At 39.2% G+C, this 12006-nt stretch overlaps 1 protein-coding gene and 1 long non-coding RNA gene across 5 annotated transcripts in view; one reads left to right on the forward strand and one right to left on the reverse strand.

The window, feature by feature from the left end:
• The first annotated feature begins 209 nt into the window (after window positions 1–209).
• On the forward strand, window positions 210–1114 carry LOC148351012 (uncharacterized). The gene is made up of 3 exons (XR_015847077.1): window positions 210–380; window positions 476–587; window positions 674–1114. It is a non-coding gene; the product is annotated as an uncharacterized LOC148351012 (long non-coding RNA).
• Window positions 1115–1252: 138 nt separating this feature from the next.
• sh3bp2 (SH3-domain binding protein 2) overlaps window positions 1253–12006 on the reverse strand; it is a 39190-nt gene continuing 28436 nt past the window's right edge. For 3 of the 4 annotated variants that reach the window (XM_088319728.1, XM_088319725.1, XM_088319727.1), the window contains exons 8-13: window positions 5585–6287; window positions 4097–4217; window positions 3658–3713; window positions 3381–3456; window positions 3228–3287; window positions 1253–3144 (exon numbers count right to left, since the gene is read on the reverse strand). In XM_088319728.1, the coding sequence (XP_088175854.1) occupies window positions 3019–3144; window positions 3228–3287; window positions 3381–3456; window positions 3658–3713; window positions 4097–4217; window positions 5585–6287 (1142 nt within the window). In that variant the 3' untranslated portion in view covers window positions 1253–3018. The remainder of the gene's footprint in view (window positions 3145–3227; window positions 3288–3380; window positions 3457–3657; window positions 3714–4096; window positions 4218–5584; window positions 6288–12006) is intronic. The other variant, XM_088319726.1, reaches the window with a different exon arrangement.

A 12006-nucleotide genomic window follows, 5' to 3' on the forward strand; every position in this document is an offset into this window, starting at 1 on the left:
ATTCCAAAAAACATGCATGTCAGGTTAATTGGCCGTTCCAAATTGTCCCTAGGTGTGACTGAGTGAGCAAATTGTCTGTCCCTGCGTGCCCTGCGACTGGCTGGCAACCAGTTCAGGGTGTCCCCTGCCCACTGCCTGAAGATAGCTGGGATGGGCTCCAGCACCCCCCGCGACCCTACTGAGGATAAGCGGTACAGAAAATGGATGGATGGATATTTAAAATCACAAATTATTAGAGGTCACAATTCTTTTGGAATTTTTTTTGTCAGCGGAAGACATTTGCTTCATTCAACTTAAGTTTGACAATTTTGTGTTCTATTAAAGTCCACACCTGGGAAGACTATCATTGGTGCAAGCCTTCATGGTTATAGAACAATGTGGTGGGTTTGACTTTATTCAATAACTACAACTACACTATTTTCACCTCACCATGTATGAGTCGATTTCTATGTGTGCTTTTAACATTTTTGTTTAGGCGGCACGGCGGCTGAGTGTTTAGCGCGTGTGCGGCATGGTTCTGAGGTCATGGGAACAAATCCAGCTACAAGCCTTCCTGTGCAGATTTTGCATGTTCTCCCAGTGCTTGCGTGAGTTTCCTCCAGGCACTCCGGTTACCTCCCACATTCCAAAAACATGCATGTCAGGTTAATTGGCTGGTCCAAACTGTCCCTAGGTGTGAATGAGCGAGTAAGTTGTCTGTCCCTGTGTGCCCTGCGACGGACTGGAAGGTTGTCCCCTGCCCACTGCCCGAAGATAGCTGGGATGGGCTGCAGCACCCCTGCGTTCCTACTGAAGATCAGCGGTGCAGATAATGGATGGATGGACATTTTGTTTATATTAAGAATATGGAAAGCTTGAAGAGACAGTGAGTAATATTTAACTACTAGATGTGAAAATGAGTGCTACAATGCACAAAGAAGATTAAAAACTACAGAAACTCAAAGTGACCAAACCACACTATTTGTATTTTTGCACAGCTTTTTTTGATATTTTGCAGTCATGTCAGCTCCCTACATTTTTTTCAAGTTAACAATACTGTTTATATTTTTATAAATAATGCACATTTATATAATTCTTCATGTGTTTTTGTCTGTTATTAAAATCAAAATTGTTTTTTAAATGAATAACGGTTTTTTTTACCACTAGGAGGCGCTAGTTAATATACAATGTCTCTTTAAGTCTATGAAATGTTCCTTGTATTTGCAACTTGTTTTGAAAAAAGACAACAACAACAACAAAAAACATAACCATAAAAGTCTCATTTCATTTGTATTAGAAAATTACCGTCATATTTACATGTACTGTTTCACATTTTAACATACATCATGGACACCAAAAAATATAAATATCGGATATAGAAAAAAATAGAACAGGATATTTTATGACATTTGAAGCCAGTCATTGCCTGGTTACTAAGTTTAAAACAAAGCTTACATAATTGTCCTACATCTTGTGATACCCCAAAACCCCCAAACCTTGGTAAAGCCTTGGCAAGAAACAAATAAGAACAATAACTTTATGGTGACTTTGAGTCACGGTAGGTTGTACCCTTCCATGTGCTTTTTTTGCACTCCTTTTTAATTGCACTACACAATACAGAGACAAATTTTGGTCAAATAATATGCACTGTTCCTTTAACAATATAGTTTTCTGCAGGAGTACTCACTAAAAAACTAAATATGAAAATAAGACACAATCTCTCACTTGCCCGATATTATATTTACTGTCGCTCTTTAGAGTCGGCTTCAAATTTTCTTTTTCATTTTGTTTTTCTTTATCTGACAGAATATTAAATGAGCAAAACCAAACAAAAACACGTCAGTCATAAAATAGTTTGAAAATATCATTTTAAAGTGCTTGCCCTAAATATTCTTCACAATTCAACAATGATTCACGCTCAGCTGACCTCAAGTTGGACAAGTGACTTTTAACACTGTGACTTTATATGATTTGATTCTGAAGTTAATGCAGGTTTCTACCCAAGACTTGTTATCTCGTCTGCCTTACACTTAAGAGGTCCTGGGTTATATTCCAGCAACTGGCCTCCAGTGTTGGGAGTAATGCGTTACAAAGGAACGTGTTAGTATCGAGTACTGTAACGCGTCATCGATACAATATAGTAACTCAACAGCTGTTACAACATAACTTACTTCACGCCACTACTTTTTAAAAGCAGATCTGTCATGAATACTGATGTGACTCAGCTGTGCCCGCTCATTTGGCGGCAACCGCCGCATGTTCTGATTAGCTCCCTGTCACTATTTGAACCTAGTCCTATCAGTCCCCTGTTGTCAGTCTGTCTGCGAACCTCAGTGTATACTAGGCAAGCCTTTTCCGACCCTGACTCCCACCTGGCCCATTTTTGCTCCTGTCTGTCTCCAGCTACGACCCGTTTTGATCCTGACCACGTCTGCTCTCCTGTCCCGGCTATCGACCTGTTTTTCCGTCCTAGACACCGCCATCGCTCGCTACAGAAGATCCACTTCCGTGTTTGGATCACAATCTGAGTACGAGAGCGACTTGCTTCCCGCGCCTAGTGAACACCGGATCGTGGGCGCAGCCCTTCCTCTTTCCTTTAATGAAACTTGTGAGAAACGTAATGCAATTGGGTCCTGTTTCCGTTCTTGTCATGACAAGATCATGGATTACAATTAACACAACTACCTATTAAATGAAGTGACCAGTAAGTGTAACTAATCACTTTTTTTTCTGGTAACACGCCCAACACTGCTGGCCTCCCTGTGCATAGTTTGTATGTTTTCCCTGTGCCTTTGTCAGTTTTCTCTGGGAACTCCCCTGCCACATATAAAAAAACATGGCAGATTAATTGGCAATTCACAAGTGTCCCTAGGAATGGCTGTGTGGATGAATGTTTTTATGCCTCTGTGTCCTGTGATTGGCTGGAGATCAGTCCAGATTGTCCCTGCCCTATGCCCGAAGTCAGCTGGGATGGGCTTCAGCACTCCCGGGATCTTAGTGAGGCTAAGCGGTTTGGAAAATGAACGAATCTTCCCGTGCTTATTTAGAGTAAGGTTTTCGTAGGTAAAAGGAGCCTTGGTGAGGGAGGGGATGACTGTAGTAGTGTTCGATGAGGGATGACAGAGTCGGGAAGGTCACGTTTCGGTCCAGAAACACTTGGTCACCCTGAGTTGCAAAGATCAGATTACATTCAAAGTTTAATGTTTCATTGTTAAATCCGAAATGTTGACTTGGTTAATTTTGTATACCTCTTCAAACAAGCGGTAGTTTCTGGCTTTGCCCACTCTAACATCCCATACCACCAGCACCTGAATAAATTGATTTATTAGGATCCACTCTTAGAAAAATGTTCTGATGACAAACACGCTAATTGTACTAGTGTTATCTATTTCTCACTTTACCTTTGAGGTTTTTGTTCCAGAGTTTCTAATGCCATAAAGTCCATCTTGCGGTAAGCCAGAACTGTCGTTAAATAATCTAAAATAGCAGATGTGAAGATGTTTAAGAAGTATATGTCCATGCCATTACCTTTTCATTAAGTTTACATCAATGTAAAGGATGTATCAGAAAAGTATATTCAGCCACTAGTGGGAAAATACACCTCTACAAATCGTTCTTAATATTACAAGTTTAACCATAACAGCACAAGTATTCTAAATATAAATGTCATGGTCATACTTTTCGACAAAGCTGGTTTCTGTTGAGTCAATAAAAACAGATTCTGGTAGATGCATCTGCAAAGAAAAGAAAAAAAGCATGAGCAAGTGAGTTCTATTTGATGGAATGTTTTGTTCATGTTGACAGTAAAATATTGCACTATTGGTTCTGATGCACTTACAACTTAGGCCAGTCTCCAAGCACTGCCTAGTAAATATTTTTGCCTATTTATCCTGACATTCTATTTATCTTTTCTCTTCTTTATTCTTTTCTCTTTTAAGTCGTGTTTACCCTGAAATGCCATGTCTAATCTCAAACAAAGTTCACTATGTTGACAATAAAAAAATAATTCAAATTCTAATTATAATTTAACTATCATCCATCAAACCTTCACTAAAAGTACTGAGGAGTCCGTAGTCCTTTTAGACTGATGATGTAACTTGATTGCAATGGTTCTTACGTTATCGTAATCCCCGTCTAAAACATCTTCAGTACACTTGGTCGAGTCTTGATTCTTTTGGAGCTCCTTTGCAGTCTTGTCCCCTGACGAACGGAAACTTTGACCTTCTGGGGCTGCTCTTCTGGTGGGAAAACACGTTAAAGATAACAGGAAAGCTTCTACTAGATTACACGATGTTTCAAAAAGGACAGCATTCTATTTAAAAGGAAATAACAAATACTAATAATCTTTATTATTACTACTATTTCAATTTAACCGCACCCAGGTATGATTTGACCACTAGATGTTGCTGTTTTGTGTAATTTAACTATGAATGAGTGCTTCAAAGCACAAAGAAGAATACAATGAAGAAAAATATGGTATATAAAAGACCAAACTGCAAAATTTTCTTCTCATATGTCTGCCAAGCCTTTCACAATGTTTTTGGTTTTTGGGGTATCCTTCGCAGCAAGATAGTGGATACCAATTAGTGGTGAATCAATGAGGCTGTTTTGTTGCTTAAATTTATTCCCAAATTTTTAAACATGAGAAATATGAGGAAATAGTACGTGGTTAATGCATAAAATCTATACATATAAAATCTGTATGTTCCAATTACTTTCTGAAATAATGCATTTCGAAGACAGCATGTCTAATCTTCGTCATCCAGAGCTGTGATGTCATCGGAGGCACACCTGCACCCTAGCAAGTCAGTCGCTATATTGTTTCACGTGTTAATTAGTTGAAGAGGTTCAGGAAGCTTGGTAGTTTTTGCAGAAAATGCCTAGGTGTTGTGTCGCAGGTGGATGCAGTAATGGCACAACAATGAGCGAGCAGACAAAAAGGGGCAAAGATAACACACGGAGAGCTAACGGGGGCTAACCAGGACAATTAACGAAAGGCGGCCGTGGCCTCAGGCGAAAAGAGGCCAACCAAAAAACATGCAGTGAGCAGCCAGGCTAACAGGAAATGGATGACGAAAAGCGTCAGCGGCGACAGCTACGGTAATAAACACAAAGCAGACCGGGAAAAACCATGGGACATGGCAGATCCAGGCTAGCCGGTCTGAGAACTCACGGTGGGCAGACGAGAACCAAGAGCAAACAAAACAGGAAAGCCATCAGGAGTCCCGACGCTAACGAGGAGTCAGACGGACAAAATTTTACCTATCTCGACACACATGGCAAAAAACACAAACCAAAAGCCACAATCAACCTCCCCCAAGCAGAAATTAGCGGCATGCCATTGCTCTCTACTACAATCGCTGTCTTTTTTGGAACTCGCCTCACATGTTGCGTAATGGGATTTGCCATTTTGAAAGTGCTGCCTTACTTCAATGACGTCCCAGCTCTACAAGAAACAGTGCGTGGAATATTTTGCAATACATTTTCATAATTTTGGGGAGGAACCCACCACGTTGTGTGGCAAAAAAAATCTGTTCAGGAATACCTTTAAATACATGGCTTGATAGAAGTTTTAGGGTTAAACATTACCGCTCATCAAACTTACTGGAGGGGCTGGCCTGGCTGTCTGGTTTTCGTTAAAGGCAGTGGAGGCTTGACTGGTGGTGGTGGTGGCTTTGGTTCCGTTGAACTCTTGTTCTGCAGTCCGCTTTGAAGATGAGGAGATCTGGGTGGATTACAGGGTAGCGACGGGTGGTTAGCAGGGGTTTCAGTCAGCAACAGAGGGTTTGCCATTCGGGGTTTTGGGGTTGGGGCTTCAAATCGTGAAGATTTCTTCACGGGTCGGATTGGCGGCCTGCCATGGAAGTTGCTGGAGTGAGTTTGGTGGTTGCTTCTGCAGGCTGAATCACTGACCATCATCCTGGTTTGAAGCTGGTCACAGATGGGCAGAGTGGCAGGGGTTTGTACCAAGACGGCCGATGAAGGCCTCCCAGTTCTTCTGTCCGTCCCTGGCGCAACCACAGACTGCGCCCTACTTTTCTGAAGCCTCCGTGGGTTGGGAGGAGGAAGGGGTGGCGGGATAGATGGGCGGGTGTTAAAAGAGGGAGGAGGCGGACCTTTGTTTAGATCCTTCAGAATGGGTGGGCCTATCAAGGATATATTTTTTTTGCGGTTCACATCGTTTTGGCTCCTGTTGTGTGATGGGACAGGAGGTGGTAAGCCTTTATGGTTGTCTAAACAAGATGCAAGATGGGGCATCCCTGGAACAGGGGGAGGTGGGTAAGAAGGAGGAGGTCCAGCGGGTCGACCTGTGGAAGTAAAACCCATATACCTGTATTTTAATCTGTTTTTGCCTTTGAAAAATCAACTTTAAGTCTAACAATCAAATCAGACTTCCGGTGGCGCAATGAGGTAGACGGCAGCAAGGAAAGTAGCTCTGACAAAAATCACTAAAGAGTAATGTAATACTTACTTGGAGAAAGACAGAAAGGGTACAAATTGTGACTGATATTAAAGAGAAATTCTTCAACAAAACATGGTCAAGAAGGGGAAACTTGTTGAGGAAAAGGGCGCTAAGGAGAAAAAGATCGAGGGAGCAGAAGGAATGTCATCGGTCGACGAGGGACGTGACTCGGCCATCCTCCATGAAATCCGTAAATTACGGCAAGAACACACTGAAGCAGCCGGTGAGAACAAGATTTCTATGGCAAGACTGGAAAAAAGCATCGAAGAGCTTCTGGAGCGCACTGTGTTGCTGGAGCGGAGGGTGGAAAGCATGGAGGAGCTACATGCTAACACGGAAGAGCGAACGTCAAGACTAGAACAATTAACAGTCTCCTTGCTCCAACAAACCGCCAAACTAGCATCAAAGTGTGAGGACTTGGAGTCGAGATCACGACGGAACAACATTAGAATACATGGCATTCCGGAGGGTGCCGAGAGGAACGACACAATCGACTTTATAACAAACTTTATTAAATCGAACATTCCGACAACAGGACATATGGATTTGCGCATTGAGAGGGCACACCGCTCACTGGTGAACAAGTCTCAAGGTAAAGCACTGCCACGGGCAATTATCGTACGTTTCACCGACTACATCGTGAAAGAATCCGTAATGAAAGAAGCATGGAAGCGGAAGACAACGTACGAAGGCAAGACCGTTTACTTCAACCAAGATTACACCACAGAAATTCAAAAAAAGAGGAAACAAGTAAGGGACGTTATCAAAAAGTTAAAGGAAAAGAACGTAAAGGCACAATCCCCATATCCCGCCCAGCTGAAGATGTTTTTGGACTCAGGAATAAGAACATTCTCTACACTGATGGAGGCAGCAACATTGCTAAAAGAAATGGGGATCGAAGTGGAAGAGGACAACACGAAGACACTGCAAAAGATGGTGTCAAAGAACATTTGGACCACAGTGACCGGAATTGAGAGGAAGACAAAGCAACACCCCCATCATAGAAGGTGACTTACAAGCTCTCATGGAGCAAAACGAAGCCAAATTCGGATTTGGGGTGAAAGAGTAAGGACCATATCTGCCCTTTCTATTATAAATTCAACAAGTTAGAAGTAAGTAAAATACCAAGTAAAATTGTTATCTTTAAATTAAAACAATATATGTGTATATATATATATATATATATATATATATATATATATATATATATATATATATATATATATATATATATATATATATATATATATATATATATATATATATATATATATATATATATATATATTGGCATAGAGCTACGCTAAAATATTCAGTTAGTTATAACTATGGACGACGGTACAAAAGTTGTTCACGCACTGAGTGCATATTTCCAGGAGGGTAGCCACAACTCTCCGATTGGACTCTTGGAAGACATGGGTTTTTGTTTTTTGGGTGTGTTTTTTTTCTTTTCGGTGGGGAATTATGTGTGCTTGTCAATATGTTTGTTAGTAATTTGGTTTGTTTTTTCAATGGAGGTGTTAGTAAGTAATGTAGTGTTTTTGTATGCTTCAAAAATCAGTGAGACTCAATACAAATCATGAGCAATCTAAATATTGTTTCATATAATGTACATGGGCTAAACCACCCCATCAAGAGAAAGAAGATATTGAATCAACTCAAGACATTGCAGAGCTCAATAGCCTTATTACAAGAGACACATTTGACAGAGATTGAACATAAGAAGCTAAAAAGAGAATGGGTGAACCAGGTGTTCTACGCATCCTATGGTAAAAGGAGGGGAGTAGCAATTTTACTTGGAAAAGGGGTGGCGTTTAAAGTCGAAAAAGAAGTGAAGGACAATCTGGGGCGATATATAATGATTATAGGGTCAGTGGCCGGTTGGGAAATATCAATAATGAATGTTTATGCACCAATTGAGGAAAAGGGGACATTTTTTCAAGTATTAGCTAAAGTAATAACCAACTGTGCGAAGGGAATGTTACTTATAGGAGGTGACTTTAACACTGTACAGAATTGCAAAGTGGACAAGTATCCTTCAGTACATGGAACAAATACAAAGAGGTCGAGGATGTTGAATAACATAACTAAAGAATTGGGATTGATAGATCCATGGAGAGAGAAGAATCCCCAAACTAAAGATTATACTTTCTATTCAAACCCGCATGGCAGCTATTCGAGAATTGATTACTTTTACATTTCAAGACAACATATGCATACAGTAGTAGAGTGTGGTATAGAGAATATTACTATAAGTGACCATTCTCCAATTACTTTGAAACTAAATTTAGACAATGAACCCCATTTTAGGTATTGGAGGATGAATGTATCTCTCCTCTCAGATAAAAACGTAGTACAGGAAATAAAACGGTGTATAAAAGAATATTTCCAAATCAATGACAACAATGAGGTTTCTCCATCAATACTATGGGAAGGAGGGAAAGCTGTAATAAGGGGGAAATTAATTGAAATATCGTCCCGACTGAAACGAATACGCTTAAAGAATCAGAAGGAATTGGAGGATAAGATTAAGGAACTAGAAGAAAAACATAAAAAAACACCAAATGAATCCAGATTACAGGTATTAAAAACAACCAGAAGCAAATTAGATGAACTTTTGACAAATAAAGCAGAAGGGGCTCTGCGCTTTGTGAACCAGAGATACTATGAAATGGGCAATAGAGCCAGTCGACTGCTAGCCTTCCAACTTAAAAAGGCCCAAACAGATAGAATTATATCACAAATAAAACATCCTATCTCTAAACAATGTTTAGTAAAACCCAAAGGTATAGCAGAAGCATTTGCAGATTATTATAAAGAATTATACAAGGACTCAGAAAATGACTTAGATAACTACACTGCACAAAACTTTTTAGGAAAACTACATTTACCAACACTAACAGGGGGGGATACATTAGAAATTATTCGCCCCATTACAAAACAGGAAATACAAGATACAATAAATAACTTAAAAATAAATAAATCACCAGGAACGGATGGATTCCCGGGGGTGTTCTACAAAAGCTTCAAGGAAGAATTAACACCAGTACTGCATAAAGTATTTAACTATGCTCTAACAAAAGGAGATCCCCCCAAATCATGGTCGGAAGCCATCATAACAGTCTTGCACAAAGAAGGAAAAGACCCAATATTGTGTGAAAGCTATAGACCAGTTAGTTTACTTTGTAATGACCTAAAAATTCTTACAAGCATACTGGCAAAAAGAATGCAGAAATTTATAGCGAAATTAATTAGAAATGATCAAACAGGGTTTATTCCGGGAAGGCAGGGTGCAAACAATATTAGGAGGATACTAAACATAATTACGAGCACAAAATCTAAGACCCAACCCTCGATGTTACTGAGCTTGGATGCACAAAAAGCTTTCGATGGGGTGAAATGGAGCTTCTTACATCAATCACTTATAGCTTTTGGCTTCCCTCAAATATTTGTTGAATGGGTGAAAATAATCTATAAAAACCCTAAATCTCGTCTTAGAGTAAATGGTCACTGTTCAGATTTCTTTGATATCAAAAGAGGAGTCCGGCAAGGGGATTGTTTAAGCCCACTCTTGTTTGCAATAAGCATAGAACCACTCGCAGAATCAATTAGACAAAATGAGCAAATAAGGGGGATATTTGATGAAGGAGGAACAGAACATAAAATATCATTGTTTGCAGACGACCTGTTGGTAATGCTGAAGGAACCTTCGTTATCAATACCACCACTGTTGGAGAGCCTTAAAATATATGGAGAAGTAGCTGGGTATTCAAATGAGAGCAAATCAATAGCAATGATGATATCAGGAAAATGTCCAACAGAGGTGATTGAAAGATTTGATTTTAAATGGACAAATAAAGGGTTTAAATATTTGGGGGTGACCATTACACCACATTCCACGCAGCTGTTTGATGCAAATTATGGAATGTTGATAAAAGAAATAAGGAAAGATTTGGAAAAATGGGAAATTTTGCCCTTAAGTCTTATCGGAAGGATAGAAACAATTAGAATGAACATATTACCAAGACTATTATTTCTGTTTCAATCCCTTCCAATTCTGATTCCGGCATCCACATTTAAAATGTTAAATAAATTGATAACAAAATTCCTTTGGCAAAACAAGAAACCTAGAATAAAATACAAAACCCTGTTAGCTCCTAAAGAAAAAGGGGGCCTAGACCTACCCAATATTAAATATTACTATTGGTCGGCTCAAATTAAAGCACGCATCTTGTGGATTACTACAGACAAAGATACGATATGGGTGGACATAGAGCAGCGATCATGTCCAAATATGCCTGTGGAATCGTTACCATACATATCAGTCACGAGGTGGAAGAAACTAAAAATCCAGAATTAATGGATTAAAGGAACTATTAAAACTTGGTCAACAATACAAAAAAAATTAAAAATATCAAGATCTGTGAATAGGGCTACCAAAATAGCAAAAAACCCAGACTTTAAACCTGGGGCTATGGAGGTAGGGTTTCAAAAATGGGCCCAAAAAGGACTGATGTTGATTACCCAAGTATTGGAAGCACAGGCAATGAAATCATTCGAACAACTCCAACAAGAATTTGACCTACCCAGAAATGATTTTTACAAATATTTGCAACTAAGGCATTACCTCCAGAAACACGAGGAATGGGGGAAAATATGTAAGGAGCCAACTAAGGTAGAGGAATTATTAATATCATATACAAAAGGACAATCAATAAAGGGGGTTATATCAAAACTATATAAAGCCCTGAGAATGGATCTCAGTAATGAGGACATGGCAGTTAAGGAAAAATGGGAACAAGAAACTAATGTAGCGATAAAAGACAACGAATGGGAAAAAACATTGAAAGAGGGACACAAAATAACCAACAGCCCGACATGGAGGGAGTTTGAATGGAAAGTAAAAATGCGATTCTTCTATACACCCTCTATCACTTCAAAATATAAAAATACCTCAAATCTATGTTGGCGTAACTGTGGGGGGGTCGGAGACTTTACGCATATTTTCTGGAATTGCCCTGTAATATTAAATTTTTGGAGAAGTATCCAGAGAGAAATAAAATTAATTACTGGCTGGGAGTTGCGGTTGGACCCAAAGGCTTACATAATAGGAATTTTGCCAGAAGAATTACTATCTGGTCAACAGAAATATATACTAAGGGTAATGCTTCTGGTAGCAAAGAAAATGATCACAGTGTCCTGGCTGAAACCACAACCTCCTGACATAAAACAATGGAGAGACAAATTAAAGCAAATGTACATTATGGAAAAAATCACTGCAAGACTTCAACTGAAACTTGACCAATTCGAGAAAAGATGGAAGCCTATCACACAAATTTTACTTGATGTCTAAACACCTCCCCCTATTTATTATTATTATTATTATTATTTTTTTTGGGTGTATATTTTTATTTATTATGTTTTTATATATTTCTTTTGGTATGGATGTATTGTATGAACATTTATTCTTCTTTTCTATTAGTAGTATTTTTTCTTCTTTATTGTTCCTTCTGTTATTTATGAGTGTGTCAAGTGTATATATTTTGTGTTGATGTAAGATGGTG

Source organism: Urocampus carinirostris, chromosome 16 (genome assembly GCF_059441175.1).
Source record: "Urocampus carinirostris isolate Australia breed hairy pipefish chromosome 16, RoL_Ucar_1.0, whole genome shotgun sequence".
Classification (NCBI taxonomy): Eukaryota; Metazoa; Chordata; class Actinopteri; order Syngnathiformes; family Syngnathidae; genus Urocampus; species Urocampus carinirostris.